General features: G+C 41.0%; 2 protein-coding genes across 2 annotated transcripts in view; one reads left to right on the top strand and one right to left on the bottom strand.

Annotated features, from left to right (window-relative positions):
- The window catches only part of LOC146389750 (neural cell adhesion molecule 2-like), a 631,716-nt gene that overhangs the window by 454,938 nt on the left and 150,990 nt on the right, over nt 1–25,788 (bottom strand). The window lies entirely within an intron of this gene.
- LOC146389757 (uncharacterized) lies at nt 1,650–25,518 on the top strand. The gene is made up of 3 exons (XM_084913148.1): nt 1,650–1,891; nt 21,935–22,040; nt 22,495–25,518. Exons 2-3 carry the CDS (start codon nt 22,023–22,025, stop codon nt 23,653–23,655), a joined length of 1,179 nt encoding a protein of 392 aa, XP_084769274.1. The 5' UTR covers nt 1,650–1,891; nt 21,935–22,022; the 3' UTR covers nt 23,656–25,518.

Below are 25,788 nucleotides of genomic sequence, written 5' to 3'. Positions count from 1 at the left end.
TGGATTATTATTAAATGAAAAGAACAAATTAGACTACACTACTGAAACCTTCCTCTGCTGTTTTTAAAGTTTCCATGTTACCAGGCTGTAGAGATTTAAACAGTTTTAGATCCATTACACTCACAGTCTTAAATGTTAAAATCTCAAAGGACAGCGTTATATTTTTGATATTAACAGTAACTCTGGGATTCTGTGGAGTGTGTAGCTGATCTCATCGCTGTCTAAAAATGGATAAAAAAAACAGAAGTGCTGAATCCTTCAATAACACAGACTATTAGAGTAACAGGTGTGTAACATCGCTAACTAGCTAGCAACAAGCCTCCAACACAGTGCGTATGCTAGCGGCTAATCTGACTAACGAATTAACAACGAGTCGTCAGTTGCGGTAAACCAGCAAAACAACTCGAGCCGCCGGGCTACGTAAAAATTGTAGGGGGGCGTGTTTGCGGTCACGTCCAGCGGGTATGTGGGCGGGAATGTTACACAGTCGCTCCACCTCAAGTCACTACTGCGCAGACTCTGGCTCCAAATTTGCAAGATGGCAGCCTCCACAAGCGGGATATTTTTGCTTCATTTTTGCACAATGGTAGGAGGCGGTGTCGCGTCGTCCATCTTTTATACAGTCATTGCTCAGGACTCACTAACCCCCTTCCTCCTGTGCTGAATCGTAAGCGTAAGCGAATTACTCAGGACTCGCTCACCCCCTCCCTCCTGTGCTGAATCATAGAGCAAACGAATCACTGGTCATGTCCAAATTCATGGGCTGCATCCTCCTGAGGCCGCATTTGTAGACCGATTACGTCACAGCGACGTGCTGAAGGCTGTCCAAATTCGTAGACTACTCCAAATGCAGCCGACAAATGCAAAGTGTGAGACGGTCGAGAATTTACGCCAGTGTCCTGTTATATTTTAGATAGCAAGGAGCAGACGGCCGAGTTTATTAAACTCCACCGAGACAGCGGTGACGCTAATCAGAAGGCTAGACCGTCCAATTTCCCCAGCCGTTTACTTCCGGCCTACCCAACCTTCTGAGGACCCGGCCCACGTAGACCGCGAAGGCCGGGTCCTCAGGAGGATGCAGCCAATGAATTTGGACACGACCACTCACTCACCCCCTCCCTCCTGGGTCACAGCTTTTTCTTCTTCTTGGTTGGCAACCAATGTTAAGGCGCATTACCGCCCCCTGGCTCACAGCTCAGTGGACATTTAGATGAGAAAATAGATATTTGACACATTTAAGGAAAATACTAATAAAATAAAAATAAACAAAATAAATGTTTATTAAGAAATTTTGATAGGAAATTGCTTAATTTTAGAAAAGTTTTTGCTCTTTTTTGCTCTATAAAATAGTTTTTTTCTTTTAGAATCACTCAGCAGTAGGATTTACATGAAAAGAGAAACAAATTAACTTTGAGTGAAAATGTAAATTTTTTGCACTCTCTGGGCAACTGACTCAGTGAATCAAATGACTCAAAAAACGCGATTCGCTTTGGTGAGTGACTCATTAAAACTCGATTCAGTAAAAAGAATCAAATTTACCATTACTAGAAAGGAGACTGGCGCTAATTTTGAAATAACGCCCCCACGTGGTTACGTTGTGCAGCTGAGTCACGTGACCGCACAGCCACAAATCACAGCAGAGCCGGGGAAAGGGGGCGGAGCAAAGTATGTGTTAAGGAGAGGAGTCGAGCAGAGAGAACGGCTTTTTCATGAAACGGGAGTAAAGTAGTAATCTTACAGGAACATATACCACTACCAACGTTTGGATCGATATCTGCATCGATCTGCACACCCTTGTCTCCTCGATTGTAGCTGAGATCAGCGTGAACCACGTGGGTCTCTGCTCCCTGATCTGTTTCCTGTTTCTCTCGGTTTGTGGGCTCATCTAAAGGTAAGCACCGAGCTAACTTCAATGCGGGTTCAGTTTAGCTCTGTTGAGAATAATAGATTGCTTGATATACACTGGAGTTAGACAGACTGTAGAGTTTGTGATTGCTTGCAACATTGTGAAATGGCGGTTGCTAGGGGGTAAGAATGCATATAGAAAATTAGTCTTGGAATATGAACAAAACGATGGGCTGCAGGGCAGGAGAACAGCCAACCCCCACCCCCAGGACAGGAAGCCACAGGTACAAGCCTGGGGGAGGGCAACCCCAGGGTGAATAATCCGGTCGTTAAGTCTGACGCCACTAGCCTTGTCTGGGCCTAAACTCCGCTGCAGGCCCATATATCAAACGATCACTATGGCATTACTGAGAGTTGAAAAACTGTCTAAAGTCTTTCATCTTTAATAAAATGATCAGCGTTCTGCTCTACCAGGTGTAACAATTGAGTTTAACATCCAGGCATCCATGAAAACGGAATTTATGACATTTAACGGAGTTAGAAGTTAGCTGGAAGTTAGCTCGCTAGCTTCTATCTAAGTACAATATAGCATGTCCAGACTGCGGGGTTTTGGAAACAAATTAAAATGTACAGCTCTGTTATCACTTCCAACATAAATGAAGACAGAAAACTAAACAGCAGTGACGTTTGTAGGGTTACTGAAGTTTGGCTAGGTGGCATATAATTATGTGCTACGTGACCACTAGCGACACAGCTATGTTAGCATAATATAAACAAGCTAACCTTTTTTCCACTCGATAAAAGTTAACGTGAGTGTTCTCGGTGGTCAGGAACAAATGTAATCGCATGGCAGGATGCTGTAAAAGGACCAAACTTCAGCCAGGAGAACAACTGAGATAATCCATCCACAATACGAGGTTAGTCATTCATATACTGCTGCATGGGCTGGGCTGTAGGAACATCCTAAGGTTTTAAAAACTTAGCTTAAATAAATGATTAGCGGTAATAAAGGCTGAGGGAGGTCAACAGTGATCACTGACTGTTTTAGGAGCTTTTTGAGATTAAATAGAAGAAAATACATAACATTAAACATGTTAACAACACAAAAGCCATATTAAACGCAGACTACTTTAGGCCCGGAAGTAGGATTTGTCACGTCATCACTTAACAATCGGATAAAGATTGACAGACCACGTGACTTTTGCGCATTGCATGCTGGGAACTTGTGGCAAAACAATCCAAGTACCGCATCAAATGCAAGCATTTGCAACACTGCATAACGTTCATTCTCCGGTTCCAATAAATTCTTGCTTTTTCTTTGCCCCCCAAAAAAGGTATGTACAAAACGAAGGAGAACGATGTGACCTGAAGTTACTAAACTTCATGAGTGCATACACTCATGAAGTTTACTAACTTCAGGTCACTGCAACAAGCCCAGGTACATTTTACCGAAGCATGGGTACAGGACCTTGAAATACACCGTGTAGAACGAAAGACCATCGTACGTATCATAAGTTTACCAGTCTCACAAATCGTCTTCATAAATACACATTCGTTAACCGTTTATTAATAGGACCTTTGAGCTCAACGGTAATTAATTAGCAGTGGAAATAATTTCTGGTACGGATTACAGAAATGTAGCAGTGACAATAATATTGTATGCTGTAATCGTACTGCGCAATTAGTGATACAAAAAAAAACCTGTTTTATCCTGTGAATAAAAGTATATGTTTTTGTCAATGTACCATGGTAATAACAGAAGCGAAACGCAATATTGTGTCAGGACAATTCGCTATTCATGCACAATAAACAAAGGAGCATAGCGCGACAATTTCTGTTCAGCGACAGACGTGCTTGTAACCTATATCACCAATTATGTTATGAAAAATGACGTATTAACTACTACAAAACACTGACCTTTGTGGAAATGCTTGGAGCAGACTAACATGTGAGCTGGAGTGTTCTGGGACGTTATATTTGGTCTTTGAATGGCTGCAATCCAGGCCATCCTCTTTGTTACTTCGGAAGCATGGCTCGAACAATTTCTCTTCAACGACGTAATCCGATAACAACCGATCTCTTTACCAGTCCGCTTCCCGTGGCTGTCATGCGACCGGCTATTGCAGTTAATAATACAAGAGCTTCTTGCCATTTTTTGTGTTTCTTTTTATCGCTGTGTAACTGATTTCAGTTGAAAGCCTGCGTGCGCTAGTACCTCTTGCCATGAGTTCCCAGAACTCTTTGCGGTTTTACCCCTGAATGACGTCACATTTTCAATCTCTATAGAGAGAGAGTAGTGGAAGCCTACTGGCGGCGGGGGTAGCCCTTTGGCACCCCTGCCGCCAGTCCCCCCTTACACTATAAAGGTGTGTGTGAGGAATGCTCCTCAGATCAGCCTTTAGAATAGGACTTCATAGGATGATCTCCAGATGCGTCTGTATTTTATTTACTCCCAGCCAGGGGCGATTCTAGGATCAGAGCTTTGGGGCTGCTGTCAGTCCCTGCATCCTTAAATGTTGTTGCTGCAAAAGAAGAATGGATTGGAATAAAAAAAAATACATATCCTAACCTTAATTACTGGGGGAGAATAATGAATGATGCCCATAGTGAGTAAAAAGTAAACTGAGTGCATTTTTTGGACAGAGATTCCCTTTTAATGTGTATAATGTATAATACAGAAACATTAAAAAACACTCCCAAAACAGAATAAATTATTACAAAATATTAATAAAAACTATAAAAATGGAGGCAACTTTGTCTATGTTAGAATGTATACAATGTATGAAAAAACCTTTACTGCAGATACTAATTATACAAATTTAATAATAATAATTTTGTGTTGTAAGATTTATGAGTTTCATGCTTTCATAGTGGTACTTAGGAGACCATGACATTTTTATCAGGTGCTACACACTGTAAAAAGTTTGAGAAACACTGATAAGTGTATATGTGCTTTTGGAAAACATTTTAAGCTGCAGTACAGAATCTTTGAAACAAGCTCGCTGAAAACACTTTTAGAATATAAACGGAGCACTCTGCTTCTCTTTACAGCTCCTCACTCCACCAGGGCACCGTTTCGCACTTTCTGATAGTGTGCAAATGTGATGTACGTACTGCGGCAGTCATACAGACAACTAGATGGTCCAAAAGTTGGCCTACCTATTACTGGGTGAGGTTTTAATAGAGTTGTGGCTGAACCACATAAAATATATCATTGATTTTAATCTCCCTAATCAATGATAATGTTATGTTGGAATGTTGTTAAAGGGGGTCAAAAATGTTTCAACCCAGTTTGTTTTGCTGATTCTGTATAGCAGCTGTAATATAGGGAGAACACAACTTCCAGATTGTATGAGTAAAATTAGGTTTTGTCTCTTTGTCAGTTTAACAGTTTCTGTTTTGCCTCTCAGTTGTCTGTTTTCTTACCGGGTTCTTCCTGGCTTTGTACTTTCTCCTCACGTCCCCCTCTTTCCTCTCTCCCTCTTTGGACTGACAATCCATACACAAATAGATTGTATTCAATTAGATGAAAAATTACATTAATATAAAATATTATATAAGGCTTTGGAGCGTGATGTCACGGGGGTGGGCGTAGAAAGGATTTTGGCCTGATCCGCCATTTTCGGGGTCAAAACAAAGCGCAAGCGAAAAGGGAGCGAAGGCACACACAACACCCATGGTTCGTATTTGCTGTGTGGTCGGCTGCAATGTTCGATCACATGACCGGCAAGAGAATAAGCTTGAAAAGGGTTTGTCTTTTCATTCTTTCTCAACCTGGAAGCAACACGAGGCAGCTCGTGTATCGATGTTACCAAATGAAGGCGTCTAGCCTGGATAGCAGCTGTGAGACGAGCTGATATCCAGTTCTCTTCCATCTCCAAATATCTGTTGGTGCTCCAGACATTTTCATTCCGGTAAGTTCTAAATATGTTCATATCACTCTTTATAGCCTATTAGTTTTATTTTTGATGCACTCTGAGGTCATAGCAAATTAGAACAAACATCCTACTGAGTGATTTTGCAGAACTACCTTCTGTTTATAGAGTTGCTAATTATTTGGGATTATTGCAGGAAAACCAGTCTATGAAATGGATGAAAACATCGCGACTGGGTTCCAGCGCTACACAAGGGACCTGCTTCAAACATACCACCATGCCAATTAGATTACTTCTTCCATGTGAGGGTGAAGAGGTGACCCTTCTTAGAGACTTAGAGCTTTTTATTGTCATTGTGCAGTTTCTTGCACAGCGAAATTGGGTAGCTGAACCACAAAGGTGCTAAAGTAAGAAGAAGAGAAACCAATATACAACGAAGTCGGAAAATAAATAAATAATTAAATAAATATAATAAAAAACAGTGTATATGTATACATATGTGAGTGGAACTATATACATGGTGTATGTGTAGGAAACATTGAAACAGACTGGGACCAAAATAATTGCACATGAGCCAAAAATATTGCACAAAACATAGAAAGACTGAGATATTGCACATAGATGATCAACAGCAGTGTCAGGGTGGATGTGTTGGGGAAGTCTTTACACACTTTGTTTGCATTAAGAGTTCTGACAGCCCACGGGAAGAAGCTGTTCTTTAGTCTGTTGATTTTGCACCTGATGGATCTGAGCCTTTTTCCAGAGGGCAGGATGTTGAAGAGGTGGTGGTTAGGATGGAGGTGGTCCTTTATAATTGCCCTGGCTCTGGAGAGACATCTTGAGCTGGCAATTAAGTCCAGGGAGGGGAGTGGACAGCCGATCAGCTTCTCTGCAGTTCTGATGACCCTCTGTATTCTCTTCTTGTCAGCTGTTGTGCAACCAGCGTACCACACAGGGATGGCGTGCACCAGCACACTCTCGATAGTGGCATGTTAGAAGGACACTAGGAGTTCAGTCTGCAGCCTGTTCCATCTCAGAACCCTCAAGAAATGGAGGCACTGCTGGGCTTTCTTTACTAGGGCTGATGTGTTTGTGGACCAGGATAGGTCCTCGGATATGTGGGTGCCGAAGAACTTAAAGGAGGACACCCTCTCCACATAGTCACCTTTTATGGATAGGGGAGGGGGATCAGTTCTTGTTTTGCGGAAGTCCATGACCACTTCCTTGGTTTTCTTGGTGTTTAGGGTGAGGTTATTGTAGTTACACCATTCTGACAGTCGCTGGACCTCATCCCTGTAGGCGGTGTCATCATCATTGGTGATGAGCCCCATCAGAGTGGTGTCGTCTGCAGATTTGATGATGATGTTGCAGGGATGCGTAGGGGTGCAGTCACTGGTGTAGATGGTGTATAATAGTGGACTCAGTACACATCCCTGTGGTGAGCCAGTGCTGAGTGACAGGGTGGATGATCGCTGGTTGCCAACCTTGACTGATTGTGAACGGTCTGTGAGGAAGTTTTTGATCCATGCACATGTGGAGGGGGGGAAGTCCAAGTTTACCAGCTTGTCTATAAGAATGTCTGGGATGATAGTATTGAAGGCTGAGCTGAAATCAACGAAGAGCATCCTTACTGATGTCCCAGGATTCTCCAGGTGATGCAGAGCGGAGTGGAGAGCAGTGGAAATTGCATCCTCTGTGGACCTATTTGCCTTGCAGGCAAACTGGTGGGGGTCGAAGCTGGGTGGGAGGCAGTCCTTTGTGTGTTTTAGGACCAGCTTCTCAAAGTACTTTGCAACCACTGGAGTCAGTGCGATGGGTCTGTAGTCACTGAGGCTACTGATGGTGGTGGACTTGGGGACTGGGGCTATTGTTGACAATTTTAGGCAGTGAGGGACAGTGGCATGTGTCAGGGAGAGGTTGAATAGTCTGGTGAGCACAGGAGCCAGCTGGTCAGCACAGGCTTTGAGCACTCTACCAGGTATTCCATCGGGGCCAGCAGCTTTCCTCTGATTTACTGCTCTGAACACATTGCGGACCTGATGTTGTTGGAGGCTAAATGTGTGGGGGCTGTGCTCAGAGGACGCTGTGGGCAGGGTGGTGTGCATGGTGGGGGTGACTGCAGTTTTCTCAAAGCGGGCAAAAAAGTGGTTAAGTTCCTCCGCTAACGAGATGTCCATATTATCTATATTTGTCCCATTGGCTTTGTAGTTGGTTTGTGTGTTTGTGTTTCAGGCCCTCCCTGGGGCGACCGTGGCTCAGGGGGTTGGGAAGCGCATCTGTAACCGGAAGGTTGCCGGTTCGATCCCTGGCCTCTCTGTCCTGGTCGTTGTGTCCTTGGGCAAGACACTTTACCCTATTGGTGTTGGCCAGAGGGGCCGATGGCGCGATATGGCAGCCTCGCTTCTGTCAGTCTGCCCCAGGGCAGCTGTGGCTACAACTGTAGCTTGCCTCCACCAGTGTGTGAATGTGAGAGTGAATGAATAGTGGCATTGTAATGCGTTTGGGGTGCCTTGAAAAGCGCTATATAAATCCAATCTAGGGCTGGGCGATATGGCCTAAAATCAATATCACGATAAATTGAGCAGTTAACCTCGATAATGATAAATGGACGATAACCACCCCAAGTGCCAAAAAAACAAACGTTTTTTTTTTTTTCATTTGATGGGGCTGTGGCAGGCAGCATAGTTCCTCCAGTTATTTTGATAATATTATTCCCCCTAGACCTATTCATTGCAATTATATTATTACCACTTTAAAGGACTGTAAAATGTCACTGAAAATAAATGAAGACAATAGTAGTAAGTACTTTTAGTGGTTAAGATTTATTAACTGAACAAAATAAAAAGTGTAGGATACAATATGTAACCATGCTCTCTAAAAAATGTGTATCCCTTGTAAACAAAATAGTTTAATAATAAATATGTTTCACATTGGCTATTCACAAAGTAAACAATGATTGTGCAAATGTAATGCCATCATGGACAAAGGCCTATCTCTGCTAAGGCCTTGAGGTACTATAACTTGTAAACAAATAATGTCACAAACACAAATGTCAATTGAACACAGAAAAAACTATAATAAATACTAAGCACTGCCATGTGACTAGTGAAAACTATAAACTCTAAAAGCCCCTAACCCTAACCCAAAAGCTCTACAGTGGGAGGATCTGAAAACTTGTCGTCAAGGTATGCAAGGATTTCAGATTTTATGGTTTTGGTCAGCGTCACATCGTCTTCTTCCTCAGCCAGCACTCGTGAATGGAGGATGTGTAGGACAGGCTTCACAGATGAGATGGTGACATACTCTTCCCCTGACACGGCGTCCGTAAACTCTACCAATGGAGCAAGAGCTTTGTTGACTGCCTCCAAGACATCCAGGTCTGACCACGTCGGAACAAGATGTCTTGATGCTCTGTCATCAGTGAGGACCTGTAATAATAATTATTTATTATTTTAATTTAATTATATTATTTATTTCATCTTAAATGGTAGATCAGAGCAATCACAATAAAGGCTAAATGCATTACCTGAATGCACACAATAAAATAGATAATGAAGGATCATTTAACCTACCCGGGTGATGGCATTTTTCTGCTCAAGGATCCGTGCTGTCATCATCTGCATGGATCCCCATCTGGTTAGACATGCCGTTTTGAGCTTGTGCATTGGTAGGTTCATCTCTTGTTGTGCCTTCCGTAATGCCTTCTTCTTTTTCCAGCTGTAGGAAAAGGTACTAACAATCTTTTTGCAGGTCTTCGTTGCCCGTTCCACAGGGGGGTGATTTTTCAGGGTGTTTTCTGAAACAAACAAGCAAAAACACACACATGCAAACATTAAGAATAGGAAAAATTGTTGTAGTCATTTAACTGCCATGTAAACCTCCACTGACCACAGAACTTTTTCAGGGGAAAAACTGAACTAAACTAGAAAAAATAAAATGAAGTATTCCTCATCAGATTTTAGCTACTAAAAATATTACATTTACCTTTATTGGATGTACTTGAATGCAACAATAACACTTCTCACTTCTACCAAAATTTGAAAAATTACAAAGGGACTGCCAAGTTATAAAAAAAAGTATTGAAAATAAAAACTGAAAAAAGGCATAAATTTTAAATATCTATCCAAATCTTCACACCCAACATCACCCCAATTCATGGTCTAATTCTCAAATAAAGCAAGCAAAATAAAGTAAGAATTAAATAAGACCTCTCAGACCATATTTACAAAATTAAAAAGGGTTGGCACAGTAATAAAACATTTTAAAAATCATGTATTTTGCTACATTTCACAGCACAACATGATCAACACTGGCTCACAATAAGTCTTCTGTAAAAACTTTCTGGATACACTGCTGCTCAGCAGTCTTAAGTATTTTTATGCCTATATAAACATTATTCAAACATTAATACTTTCAATTTTGAATATGACGCACAAAATTAAAGTCACTTTAAAACACACCAAATGTCACCACCCAAATATATTAAGATGTACACACTTACCGATTGCCAGGTGCAGCCTGTGCCCAAAACATTGCACCCGTGTCCATTTATTGAGCTTGACAGCTTTCACAATATTTGGGCCGTTGTCAGTTGTTATAGCAACAAGGTCCTCTTCACTGATGTCCCATGCAGACAGCATCGCTCTCAACCCCTGTCCAACCATCTCCCCCGTGTGATCAGATGGAAAATAGGCCGTCTCGAGCACTCTGGTACGCAGCTCCCATTTGTTGTCGATGTAATGAACTGTGAGACTAATATACGGCTCCATTGTACGGCTGGACCAGAGACCGGATGTGGCTGCAACGTGCTTAACGTATCTCAATTCAGCAGCAACCTTTTCCCTCTCTGTGCTGTACATGCTGGGAATGATAGTTTTTGAAAAATATTTTCGTGATGACGAGTTCGTATCTCTTGTCAATTATTTTCATGAAGTGTCTGAACCCGTTGCGTTCCACTGTAGCAATAGGAGCCATGTCTTTTGCTATGTGGTAGCCTATAGCATTTGTGATTTCTTGCCATCTTTTTGAAGTTCGCTCATATAGTTGAGTACTAGCAAATGCTTCGGTTATTGACCACTGCCTGGTGGAGGAAGACGTTTTTGCTGGTCCTCCTAATCTCTTCTCGCTTTGAGCTTTTTTTATGTCTTCGAATTGAATCACATGGTTGTGCTGCAGGTGGTGGAAGAGGTTGGTTGTGTTACCTTGACTTGACGCAACAGTCTTTTTGCAGAGTTTACATTTAACAATTTTTTGATCAATATCATCCTTGTTGAATCCAAAATGTTGCCAAACGATAGATGATGCATTTTTTTTTTGTTAACAAGCGTCTCCTCTTCCTCCTCCACCAGCTCTACCTCCGTCGCTGCTGCTTCAACATTTAAATCGTCCTCCATTTGTTCACCCGTGTCTCGTCTTGTTACAGGTAGTAGAGTCATGTGACTCCACCCCGTCAAGTCTGTAACGTAGCACAGCGTCTTAAAGGGACATGAACATCGCCAACCTGCACATGCCTTTTCTTTTTTTTTTTTTAAATACCGAATTTACCGACATGGGCAAAATGACGTCGATGAGAGTCATAAATTTCGGTAACGATAAATTTTTGATATATCGCCCAGCCCTAATCCAATCCATTATTATACCTTCCTGGAGTTGTTATCAGAGAGGTGATCTGATAGCTTGTTTGAATAGTCCAGTTTTGCTGCTCTGATCCCTTTTTTAAGGTCTGCTCTTGCTCTGCTGTACATGTCCTGGTCCCCAGATTTGTATGAAGAGTTGCATGCCTTTAACAGTGCCTGAACCTTGCTTGTCATCCAGGGTTTACGGTTGGGGTAGACCCGGACCCGCTTTTCCGTGGTGACAGTGTCCATGCAGTGTTTGATATAACCCAGCACTGCGGTTGTGTGAGTCTCTAGGTCATCCTGTTCAAAGACACTCCACTCTGTGAGAGCAAAACAGTCCTGCAATTGAGCGAGAGCTTCCTCAGAAATGGTGTTAATGGTTCTGATGGTGGGCTTTGTCCTTTTCCTGAGTGGTGTGTATGCCAGGACACGGAGTAGAGAGAGGTGGTCGGACATACCCAGGTGGGGGAGGGGAACAGATCTGTAGTCTTGCTTAATATTTGAGTAAACATGATCCAAGGTGTTATTTCCTCTCGTAGGGCATTTCACATATTGTACAAATTTAGGCAGCACAGTTCTTAAGCATGCTCTGTTGAAATCCCCTGCAATGATGTGTACTCCCTCTGGGTATGTCCGTTGCTGTTCGGAGATAATGTCGTGCAGGTATGCAAGGGCTGAGCTAGCATTAGCGTCTGGTGGTATGTAGACTGCTGTTATTAGCACTGCAGGCAGTTCTCTGGGCAAGTAGAAAGGTCCGGGGAGCAGACTCTGGTGATGATCTTAGTGTTTGTGCACCACTTGTTATGTGTGTAAATGCACAAACCTCCTCCTCTGCTTTTCCCCGCTGTATCCTTTCTGTTGCTGCGGTGCATTGTGCGGCCCGCTAGCCGCACGGAGGCATCGGGAATTCCCTCTCGTAGCCATGTGTACGTGACGACCAGGACACAGCAGTCGTGGACGATTGGCTGTGCGGCGAGAAGAAGGTTCAGTTTGTCTATTTTGTTGACGACTGACCATGCGTTGGTCAGAAAGATGCTCGGGAGCGGTGGTTTGAAAGGCTGCCTCTTTAGCCTGGCTAGCAGGCCTGACCGGCATCCCCGCTTTTGTTTGCGTTCCTTCTGCCATCTGGATAAGATGGTGAAGGTTTGCTGCTTTTGGTGAACAATGTGGTAGTAAAACCAGGGGAAAATGAAACTTGCTCCTGTTAAATATTCTTAAGTCTTGTGCTGTATAAATAGCGGTATTTTTTCGAAAGATACAGTAAATAAAGTAATGTTAGTAGTGGGTGATATCATGTAAGCACTGTCATGTTTTGTGTGAACATTTTGTCATTTGTAAACTATAAATGACATGGATTCTACACTGTAACGGATGTGATGTTCAATAAAGTGGTTTTAATTTTTTTTAAAAAAGAGGCAAAAATTAGTTTGTTTCTTTATTCAACTTTTGAACAGTGGTACTCAGTCAGTACATATTCAGTAAATGCAAATTATTTACATGGCAGTGCACTACAGGCATAAATCTAGACCCCTAGATAAAACATTGTGGTTCATCCCACAACCCACAGCTTTACTGTGTACCAGCAAAGTATCCAATAGCAGTGACAACTCCTCCACAGCAGCAGGTGGGATTTTTCGTTTTTGAGGACGGCTCCTTTTACCTGTCACTACAGATGGTCTGTTTATGTTTTGATTGAGAGCCTCTTTTTGGGCAGCTGAAGAGGAGAAGTCTATCTTATGGCCACCCTCTGGCTGTATCTTAGTCATATTACCCAGCAAAACCCAGTATGCAGGTTCATCTGTAACAGTCCTTGTGCCACGATGAACACTGTTGCTTCTACATTAAACAGAAGAGCAGGGACATGGGTGCAGGTCTCCACAACTCCGGCCATACAGGTGCAGCGGGCGGCTTCAACCTTCCCTGTGATGCTCACAGTGACCCATGGCTGCAATGCTGGTTAATTCAGTCTTTGAGAGTGCAGGACCTGAAACACACACAAAGTTCATTTAAAGACAAGAACTAATGAGCCATGGCCGACATAAATGTGTTTTATCTACTTTATCATAAATGTAACAAAGTGTTTAGAAAGTTAGCACATACATGTAATTTTTCATTTTTTTGAAATGCATGTTATATTCTAAATCTGCCTGTTCTCTCTCAGAAAGCTGCCTGCAGAAAATGAACCTAAAGTATGTAATGCAAGGATGTAATCACTTTCAAGATGGAGAAAGCATAAAGTGACAATTATGAATCACTTAATATGACAAGGACATTCTGCAGGTCGTTAATTAATGTATAAAACTAAAATAAAATGTATTTTTAGTGACACAGGATACAAACATGGAAGCAAGATGTATAATTAGGATTATTTATAATAAATATGAATACATTATTGCAATTTCGTCAACCATAAAGAATAACTAAATCCTTCAGGACAATGTCACATCAATGCACTGAACTCACTATGTAATCCATCTAACAGCCTCCACGTGTTCTCGCTGTAATTTCCCCTCATGAATGAATTTATGCTGCACTAATGTGAATGTTTGCAGGGAAATCAAACTCATTTCACACGCAGTACTCGAGCTGACTTACCTTTGTTTGAATGACGACTTGTACGCGCTGACTCCACAGACAAGGTACGAAAATATGTCAGGCTACGACAATAGCGGTTGGTCTTCAGGGTTTCTACTCCACGGCCGTATTTCATACGGGTCCACATTTCCAATGCACGCTATTTTCTGCAAGTACCGCCGCATCGCCTCTGGACGCAATCGGTCTCTATACAGTCCATTCTCTTTTGAGCTGCTTTTAAGCATCTTTCTTGTAGTCGTCGTTCCAACAGTGTGTTTGTTTAGATTCGTAGACCCTGAAAATGACGCATTGCGGCGTGACGTCAACTCCAAAGCCCTATACCAGGGGTCGGCAACCTGCGGCCCCGTCCTTTTAGTGTGGCTCCACGTGGTTTGGGAAAATAAATTATTATTTTTAAGTAATTAGCTGAAGTGTATTTTATTTATGTTAGTTCTTTTGTAACTTGTAGTTCTAAATTGGAAGATTATTGTGATATTGAAATATAAATATAAAATCATATTCTATTATTTTTTTTTAATCGCTCAAAATAAGCGTCACACTTATGGAAGCCGGTGTACCCGCCGAAACGCTGTGCATTTATCAAGACTTTCAACCCCAGGTAAGACAATTCTGGATCTTCGGATCCACATTATGTCAGCAGCTCCACCGTGAACTATGTTAAAAACAAACACCGCTCACGCCTCACAGATGACAGCTTATAGTCCTGCATAAAGATGAAAGTGACTTCGTACAGCCCCGATTTGCAGATGCTGTGCGCAGAGGTTCGGGAGCAGAAGTCCCATTGTAAACATATCACGGAAGGCCCCACGATGTTTCCATGAACATGCTTTTCAGCATCTCTTTATTGACCACTTTTCACACACGGTTGTTAACGCATACAGCCAGTGTTAAAGCGCACAGCCCGACACATACCAACACAACAGCATAGAGAGCACAGACGTGCGGGTGCCGCTCAGGTGCGTCCGCCTCCCCTGCAGCGGCGCTGCAGACCACGCCCCGCCACACACATTAACTAGGTAAAATACAAATTTAGGCAGAATATTGCAAATATTTATTTTTCATTTTTCAGCAGCATAGTGCTTTTTTTCCCAATTATTTTTTTAAAAGTCAGGTCAAGGCTCCAAAAGCCCAAAGGCGATATAAGGCTGGCGGCTCACAACAGTTTTTGTTTGCTACATGGATCATTTTAGTTCAGCTGGGTGTCTTTCCTTTTGTTACATTTCTTTAAGAGTTCAAAATGTGTTAATTACATAAATAAAATGTAATTTTCTCTGTAGCACTTCATGGATTTAAGCCACACACCTTAGTTGTTTACACAAAGCATAAAGGTAAAAAAACAATATATGCAGTGTTATCTTCATTTTAGATGTCAAAAAGTATTTGCGGCTCCCAGTGTTTTCTTTTGCGTAGAAATCTCGTAAAAATGGCTCTTTGGGTGTTAAAGGTTGCTGACCCCTGCCCTATACCATATATCAGAAAGAGAAGACTCAACCTCTCTCATGACCCTAGGAGGTGTGTGATCTATGCCAGAACATTCAGATAAAGGAGTAAACGTACTCCTCTTTTCACGGATCACAGAGTTACTGCAGACCTCCTGTGATGAGACATTCTTCCAATCTACAAAAGATTGTATACTTCTAAGCATATATGAGTATATGTTTCTAAGCATAAATGGCAATATAAACCTAACAACCGTATACCACATAAAATCTGTCAGTAAGCACAGCCAGAATTCATACATAAGGTGCACCAGATTATAAGGCGCACTGATGATTTTTGAGAAAATTGAAGGATTTTAAGTGTGCCTTTTAGTGCAAAAAATACGGTAGATTACGTCAATTAAGCATTATAAGGCGGAGGGTGGGGGGTTTGCAACCATATTAGTTAGGTTGTTTAATATTTCTGCTAAGTACTGTTTAGAATACCAGAATAGGGAGGATGGTGTAGGTTTAAGTAAATTAGATTGATCAGTATTGCTGAACTATGAAATATTTTGGGTGTAGTGCATGCAGGTATAACAGAATAGCTTTAGTGTTTTGTTTTGTTTTTAAACTTGAGTATGAACTTATATAAAATGCAGCAAGATATTAAAAAAAAACAGTTTTGTTGATTATTAAAGGAACTATATCGGATTCATATCGTTATCGGCAGATATCCAAATTCATGAGATCGGTATTGGACATAAAAAAAAGTGGTATCATGCGATCTCTAGTTGAGATCTGGGATTTTTCTGTCTCAGTCGAGTCAGGACTTTGGACTCTGCTAGGTCAGATCCTTCTAGATCTCTGCAATGCTTCTTCCAGGCTCCTCAACTGATGCGCACTGGCTCAGGTGAGGTGAGCCATCCTCTCCACCACCTCAGACCAGTCCAACAAACCATACACTAGAACACCCAACTTGTTGAGCTTCTAAGATCCTCCACTTACCACTGCAACAAGAGTACCCACTAGAATACCCAAACTCATTGAGTTTCTAGGAACCTGCACTCAATAATTGCAGCAGTAAGGAAGCAAGGCTTTCCCCATTGGTCCGGTTGAAAATCCTCCCGAATCAAAAACACCAAACCATTGCAAATTCTTTGCAGTCTCTCTCTTGGTTTGTTAAAACGTCCTGCATGTGTGAGTTGCTGAAGCATATGTCGCGGTTCCCCCCTTTTGAAAACAAAAGAATGATGGGACTGAGGCAATTTTCCCTCAGGATGACCAGGCATCGCGTGCCGGTGATTTAGCAAAACTCACCTGAGGAATCCTGCTTGACAACGCCACATTTTTATGGAAAATTTCAAAATTAGCTGCAACACACCTTGTGAGCTGGATTTGAAGTGGGTTTAATAAACACTTTACAATTTGAATGGAAACATGCCAGCCAACACAAGGATCATCTCGGAAATTCGGCCACCACCCTTATATCTTATATACACCATCACAGACACTCTCAAACAAAGAACATTCCACAGCACATCATGCATACCTAAAGCTTCAGTCCAGCTCATCCTTGACCTTCTCCCACACTAAGAAACGTTATGACCACCCGTCACCTCCCTTAAAGCAGGATGTCTGGAGCTCTTCCAGTCTACGATGGGTCCACTGTGAGGGTGCAATAACATGGGGCCCACTTGTGATAACATTCTACATGCATGCATACAACTGATGAACACTAAAGTGAGGAAATAATATTACTATTACTAATGTGATATGATTTATAGGAAAAGAAATGTGCCACTACAACATGAATAACAGCGCTGGTAAATACACACAGAAATTAACAACTACAAGATTAAGTCTGCATGGCCCACAAGCTCATGCGACCCTAGGATGTTGCTGTCATCTTCCTGCTCCTGGAAAAACATACATACATCTACCCTTTCCTTGTCTGCTTGGAGTAGATGCAATCTGCGTATCAGTGTCAAGTCAGTGAACCATTTGTCCCCATTATCAGTCCAGTCAGTCCCCATTGCAATGTGGAGAAGCTCACTTTACGATCATTTTCCAGCAACACTGTTGTATAGCACTCTTAGTTCCAATCATGCAGGCCTGCTTAACGGACAGCAGATTCTCAAACAAAACTCTCAGTGCACTCCTCAAACATGAAAAGAAAAAAGAAAAGAAAATACTACAAAATATAAAAATATGAAAGTCTAGTTTTAGGACTTGCCAAAGCATACTCGTCTCCTTAAACTGATAAATCAAACCAAAACGTATTGACAGGTTCCACTTGGTAAAAGAAAAATGTAGCCGCCAAATAAATCCCCAAAACATTCATCCACCAGCCACACACATTTCACACAACCCTAATGTCCTATTAGATAATAAGTTTCTTCCCATGTAACCAGGTGTATGTCATCAGGACTCGCAAAATCGCTAGCCCGACGTCCCGGGGCTAGCGATTTTTCCAGTCGGGCTACCAAAATCTTTCTCTGCTCTGCCCGCCGGGCTGTCATAGGAAGGAAAAATATATGTCAATGATTTTGCATTCTTTGGGAAATGTAGCTGGGTAATTATGTCATTGGCATCGGTGAGCCACTGTCAATATGTGACATATTGAACTTTGCAATCGCGCGAACTGTGCATAGAGAGCGACAGTACCGATTGGTGAGTGACGATAATTAGCGCACCAATTCTTCTGACATCGTCTTATCAATCGTTAGCTTACTATGCAAACATGACAAGTGAAATCTCCCGCAGCTTAAACATGTGAGAGGTTGATCGCGCAGAGAATCGCTGAGCGTTGTGTGAGTGCGTGTGTAAAAGCAGGAGGATATATATTTTAGTTCTGCTGAGCCAAATAAGACAGGTCAGGGTGAAGAAGTGACAGCCAAAGAAAAGCTTACCACAAAAAAGTTATGACAAATCAGACTATAAGGCAAAAAGAAAGTGCAGCTTTATGGTTTCATGGACAAAAGAATTTCTGTGGCTGCAATATGACGAGCTATATAACCAAGGGGGCACATAAGTGGTCCGCAGGTGCGCATTCGCTGTCAAAATAAAAAACGCGCACAAGATAAGAAGTTGCAACGCGTGTTTGCGTACATAGGATTTTCTGGAGGAGGACAGACATTTGTTTAGAACTCTTAAATATGTCGAAGAAGCAAGCTCCTTTAAGCAATTACTTTGGTGTTCCTCCACCTCCAAAGAAATGTCAGAAGGACAAGAAATGCATTACTGCTCAGTCTGCAATATCTTTCCCGGAAAAAAACACCAATTGCAAATAACATACTAAAACTAAACCTGAAAAATCTGTTTAGAACAGCGTACTATGTTGCAAAAAGTGAACTACCACTGGCAAAATGTAGCAGTCTTTGCAAACTTCAAAAAGCAAATTGCCTAGATCTTGGTTCCACTTGCCTCTTACCCATGACTTCAGTGGAAATTTCAAATTCAGGATCTGACACAGACTGATTCATGTCCTACACAGTTCTTACAAGTTCAAATGTCTGTTCAATTAGAACCAAGTATTTGAGTTGATGATTGTAATTTTTATACAATGTTGTAATTTGTGTTTCAACAATTTTTTGATTAATGTTTTGTTTCCGTTACGGAAACCAAACATCAATCAAAAAATTGCTCTATTTTTTATTTGGGCTACTTAAATTTATTTTGGGCTACCAAAAACTGAAGAGTCCCTGCCCGAAGGGCTACCGGGACTTTGAAATTTTGCGAGCCCTGTCATGGTAAAGACTCCCCCACACATTTGAATTTGAATGTATTTATTCAAAAGGGACAGTGCAGTTTGACATAGTCCAAATACAAAACATGAAACTGATGTAACGCACGTAAGTTTATAGCTATTGCTAATTTTCAACAATTGTCCCTTGTTGGGCTTACAATCAAAATAAATACATTTTACCATAAAACATACATTTTCATGAAGCCAAAATACATCGTAAATACAACTACAATTAATAGACAATAAATAAAAATAATATCATTAGTTAAAATGACTACATCTCTGATTTCCCTTTAACCAAACTTTAACCTTCAATAGAAAGGATCTGATGTCTGTAATCAATTTGGTTTTGGTTGGAAGTGCGTTCCACAGATTGCAAGCCTCTATGGAAAATGCCGACTGACCAAATTTAGATCTGCGATATGATATCTTGCAGTTTCCGTTCACCATGCTTCTAGTAATACGATTACTATCTTGTCTCTGGATGTCTCTATTAAGACACTCTGGGGCCCATCCTATTTTTACATTTAAAGACTAATTTAAGAAAACACAAATGATTAAAACTCCTAAAACTAAGTAAATTATATTTCTCTAAAATGTGACAAATGCCAGGGCTGCACCATTTTGCATAAAATGAGAATCACAATTTTTTTGCTTAGAATTGAGATCACGATTCTCTCATGATTTTCTTTTCCAATATAAATATTTATTGCACTTACTAACTGCACATCAACTTCGTAACAGGTGAGACTGAACATAAAAACAATCAATGTCTCAATTGTCTACTCTTACGTACAAAACCTTAAAATACTTCTAACAATAACATTTTGAACAGTATTCTTTCCGTGTGTAAGGTGATGAGAGAGGTACGTATTAGGTATGTTTCTTAAAATGTAAACCACAATTATTAACAAAATATAACGCTTAGTTCGGCTGGACCGTAAGTCTGTCATTGCCGTGAAATGTTGTACTGCTTGTAATTCCGTCTCCACACTTGCCCGACACTGCGTGTATAGAGCAGGTAGTGTAACATTTGAAAAATAGTTGCAGGACGGCACTGTGTAGCATTTGTCTAGGGTGTTGATCATTTTCCTAAATTCCTCGTTTTGCACAGTGTTGATGGGAGCCATATCTTTAGCCAGGTGATAAGTGATAGCCTCCGTAATTTCTTTGTGCCTGGGGGAGTTTGACGTGTATGGGGAAGTGCTGTATAAGGTTCCCGTTATTGATGTTTGGGTGGTTGACGGGGACGGATTTTCTCCTGTCACTTTCTTGGCCTTTACAGCTTCGTCATATTGCACTTGATGGTGACGTTTAAGGTGGTTATACAAATTCGTAGTGTTAGCTTGCGGTGCTGCTACTATGGCAAAACACAGCTTGCAAATGATATCTTTTTGACTCTCATCATCTTCTTTGAAACCAAAAACCTTCCACACGGAGGAACGAGAACCTTTTCTTGGAATTAATGTTACAGTGGGGTTGTCATTCACACCACCATCAGAGCTTTTCCTCTGCACTCATTGTGTTTTCTCCCCTTAGGCAGTTTCTCTCACGTGATCTCCGTTGTTTTTCCCCTTCCAGCTGGCTTCTGTATCACGTGGTATAACGCTCTGCCCTTGTCATTTGTTGAGCAGGAAGAGTGAGCGCTTGTTTTCATGCAGATTATGTCCCGGAGCAAAACGCGGTACAATCGTCATCTTTTTTTTTTTTTCTTACATCGTTGTCATTTGGAAATGAGATTGCACATAAGTATGAATTGAGATCGCGATTTTCTAGCATTTAATTGTGCAGCCCTAAATGATGCCATCGAACAGATTTGACATAGGACACAGACCTTCAAAATAAAACAGGAAACATGAGACGCAGACATGACAATACAAACTTGATAACATAAGACACGCAGCATGAAACACAAAGGGTGAGGGAAACTTAAATACAGGGGAAGAAAATAAAAGAGAAATCTAATAACCAAATGAACTTCACTGACCTAAAGAACTTAAACATAAACCATAAACATCAAAAATGAACTAGAACTCAAAACACTGGTTCAAAAGACCCAGGAACGTGACAAATGCATAAATAACTGAGCTGCTGAAGCAGGTATATATAGTGCTGAATTAACTCAAAGCAATTCAGATTAGCCTTGACCGTCTTAGCAATCTTCTTTACATGCTTGTCCAATTTAAGACGTAAATCAAAAATTATTCCTAAAAACTTCTCATCTTACTAAATTCTGCTTGTGAGTTAACCTAGCCAACCACACCGTGTGTTGTTAACACCTTCAACATGTACCTCCTCGTGATGTGTGCCACTTCCTCTATGATTTTTGACACCCCTATATGGAGGACAACAAGAGCCACGCACATCAAAATAAAGAATTCTGTGCTTAAATAATAAATTGTAGAATAAATTCTCCATTTGTAAAATATTTTTAGAATTCCACATTAACAAAGTGAGTTTCGAAATGTTTTTTAAAAACCTCATTGCCATCCTAGGGGAGCTAGGATGGTAATGAGGTGCTTGAAATGTTGTAGGTGGCTGAGTTTATACTGCTACCATTGAGACTGATCGGGACTCCGTCTTTGTGGATCTATGGAAGTCCATATATACAGGGTGTAGCATCCCCTGGGTAAAGGCGGTGATCTGCAGGGGGGTCAGGGGTTTTTCCCTTTCAAGTTCTTGTAGGCAACTGATGACTTTCTTTTTGTAGTTGCTTCTGGGGTTTCTCCTTGAGGCTTCATAGGTATTGTTGTCACTGAGGAGTTTAGTCATGTTTATTTGCTCTGCTTCTTTTTGTCTGGGATAAAATACATATATATACTTTTTGTGTCTCAGCTGAGTAACAGGAGGAGAAGAGTCTGGTGGTGCAGCAGAGGAACAATTTCAGCCATTTGGACTCAGCTCAGCCACTACAGAGGAAACAATGTCTTCAACACAAAAGGTAAGAAAAACATCACAGTTACACTGTTATTGAAACTGTGTGCACAGCTGGTCGGTTTTTCAAAACCTGTTAACAGCAGCTTTATCTTTTCCATCCTGGGCTCCTCCATATATACAGAATCTACATTCACAACCAAAAACCACAGAAGTTACAAGAAAATACAAAGATCATATTTTCTCTACACACATTGAAACAACAATATCATCAGTTGAACTCAAATTTTTTTCTGAAGTAAAAGAGTTTCTCTGCTGATCGATATTTCTTCAATAATGTCATTTTCATTACAACTCTCATTGTAGCACATCATTGTAATGCGATACTATCACCAGAAGGTAATGGTAACACACCTACAATGTGTTTTTGTTTACATGTTTGATTCCACCAATGGAGGGAGTTTCAGTTTGTTCCACGACTGCATTTCACTCACTGCCTCTGTTTGTATCTCTCACTGCAGGACCAACATGGAGCAAGAAGTCAGCGCTCTCAGGAGGCCGACAAACCTCACAGAAGAAAGGGAGAGAAAACCTACAGCTGTGATGAGTGTGGGAAGGAATTTACCCAGTCTGGAAATTTAAAAAAACACCAAGTCATCCACAGTGGAGTTAAAGCGTACAGTTGTGACTTGTGTGGAAAGTCTTTTACCCGGGCTGGAGGCTTAAAAACACACCAAGTCATCCACAGTGGAGTTAAACCTTACAGTTGTGACTTTTGTGGAAAGTCTTTTACCCTGGCTCAAAGCCTAAAAACACACCAACTCCTCCACAGTGGAGTTAAACCTTACAGCTGTGAGTTGTGTGGAAAGTCTTTTACCCAGGCTGGAAGCTTAAAAATCCACCAAATCATCCACAGTGGAGTTAAAGCTTACACCTGTGACTTGTGTGGAAAGTCTTTTACCCTGGCTCAAAGCCTAAAAACACACCAAGTCATCCACAGTGGAGTTAAACCTTACAGCTGTGACTTGTGTGGCAAGTCTTTTACCCTGGCTCAAAGCCTAAAAACACACCAACTCTTCCACAGTGGAGTTAAACCTTACAGCTGTGACTTGTGTGGAACGTCTTTTACCCTGGCTCATAGCCTAAAAAAACACCAAGTCATCCACAGTGGAGTTAAAGCGCACAGATGTAACTTGTGTGGAAAGTCTTTTACCCAGGCTGGAGACTTAAAAACACACCAAGTCATCCACAGTGGATTTAAACCTTACAGCTGTGAGTTGTGTGGAAAGTCTTTTACCCAGGCTGGAAGCTTAAAAACTCACCAACTCATCCACAGTGGAATTAAAGCGTACAACTGTGACCTGTGTGGAAAGTCTTTTACCCTGGCTGGAAGCTTAAAAACACACAAACTCATTCACAGTGGATTCAAACCTTACAGCTGTGAGTTGTGTGGAAAGTCTTTTACCCATGCTGGAAGCTTAAAAAACCACCAAATCATCCACAGTGGAGTTAAACCTTACAGCTGTGAGTTGTGTGGAAAGTCTTTTACCCAGGCTGGAAGTTTAAAAAACCACCAAATCATCCACAGTGGAGTTAAAGCCTACAACTGTGACTTGTGTGGAAAGTCTTTTAAATATCCACATCAGCTGAAAAAACACCAACAGATCCACACCAGAAAGTAACTCTACAAGTGCAGTTACTGTGAGGATGTATTTAGTTTTTTATCTTGTAATTTTAACCTGATTGTTTGGAACAAGTCTGATCAGTAAACTTATGGAGTTATACTGAATGAACTGTTTGGAAAAATGAAGACTCATTTTCACTCAGTAAGCTGAGTGTTGTAATGTAAACAGTAAAATGTAATTGGACGTTGGCAGAGATGCTTTTTATTTCAGGCAACGTTCAGGATAAAAACGTTGAAGGAATTCCCTGACTTACAATGTCAGGGAATTCCTCTTTGTTTAGAAGTGGAGCAAAGCACATGGATCCATTTCTCAACCCTGTCGTCACTGTGGTGGTGGGAAAGAGTTTCTCTGTGACCTTTGTAGAAAAACTTCCAATCATGAACGGGACCTAAAACCACATCAACGTAGCCACACTGGAGACAAAATGAACTACTGCAAAGAATGTGGGAGAGGCTTCCACACACCAAGTACATTAAAAATACATGACCTCTTTCACAGTGGGGTCAAAAAGCACATCTGTGACCAGTGTGGGTCATCCTTCACCACTGGACATAAGCTCAATGAAAAAGCATAAGCAAATCCACACAGGAGAGACACCATACAAGTGCAGACACTGTGACAAAAGCTTCTCACAATCAGGTCATCGTAACAAACATGAACGTACACACATGGAAGTGAACTTCAGCTGTGACCAGTGTGACAAGAGCTTCAGGAATCTCAGTTCATACTCCGAACACAAACGATCCCACACTGTAAATAAACTGTTTCACTGTTACCAATGTGCAAAAACCTTCACTTCATTATCTGCTCTGTGCAAACATCAGCCTGATCATGCAGGACTGAAATCACTGGATCACAATGAATCTGAAGATAGAGAAAGATCCTCTTCTGGTTTCAGGGTCAGACTTAAAAACCTTGAGATCAGGCTCCACAGAGTTCAGATGGAATCTCCTGTAAAGAGTGTCAGCTGATGCCACACTTGGATCTGATGAGGTAGCTCTGATTTCTGGACCTGCAGTGAATAATCCTGAATGTTACATTTAGGAAGCTGCATGTATAGATATGCATATCAAGTTTATTTTTTTTCCTTTTAGGGATTTTAATTCTCTAAAATGTTATCCCTGTTACATTTTATTCTTTGTTTCCTTAGGACACAGTAGTGTTTAGTAGTTGTATTCATTTTATGTGTTACCTCAGTTAAATTTCATTCACATTCATGTTTAATCTTTTGCTGTGGTAAAATCTTCTCTTAAATCATTTTCTCCCAAAACTACAAATAATTACACAGCAGTTGCTCTTAAAACTTCCAAAATGAACTAAATCTGTCCACCAGCTTTGAAATAACACCTGCTGTGACTTTATGTCCAGAAAAAAGAAACTCAAGCTAAACTGGTTTTGGGCTGTACTTCCATGTAATGCCAGTTTGTACCTGAAGGTGAAGCAGTGAGTCAGTGTAACCTTTATTCAATTAGTCATTTATTTAATTAGGCAAAGACCACATTCGTATTCACAGTGGCAGCAAAGAAATGTTGAAAGTTAAAAACAGCAGCACACATCAGGACCAATTTAAAGATCACAGGTGACTACTTTTACTTAATTCAAATTCCTTCCAATATTGGGCTCCTCCTTTCACTTTAGTGTATTTACTGTATCCTTGAAGTCCACATGTTGTTTTTTAATGAATTCATTTTGATCCACATGTTCTGCAGCTGTTTTCCTGTTGATTTGAAGTTTGTATGATGAAATCCTGATAATGTTAAAGCGTTAGTTATATTTGATGAACTCTGTGTAACGTTTGTCTTATTAAACAGTTTGGTGTGAAAAATGAAGAAATGGTCTCAGAACAAGTAGTTTGAGCCCTGATTTCTGATTCAAACTAATTTAACTGTTTTCAGTGGTACATGTGGAGCTTTATCACAGGAGGAGACACACCGACACATATTTCCTTTCAATTTTGTTTTCTACTTGTTTTCTATCTTTTTAGTTAATTAACTGATTTTAATTCTCAGATGTTGCCACCTAATTCATTATTTCCAAAGATATGCACGTGGCACAGTAACAGTATCTTTAGCAGTAGCTCGGGACCTGGCGGTAAATGTTTACTTTGTCTCTCTGAGATTTACTGATAGA

The sequence above is a fragment of the Perissodus microlepis genome, chromosome 3 (assembly GCF_051167445.1).
Source record: "Perissodus microlepis isolate ML-2025 ecotype Zambia chromosome 3, ASM5116744v1, whole genome shotgun sequence".
NCBI lineage: Eukaryota > Metazoa > Chordata > Actinopteri > Cichliformes > Cichlidae > Perissodus > Perissodus microlepis.
Note: the sequence above shows the minus strand (reverse complement) of the source record. Positions and strands in the feature narration are given on the sequence as shown.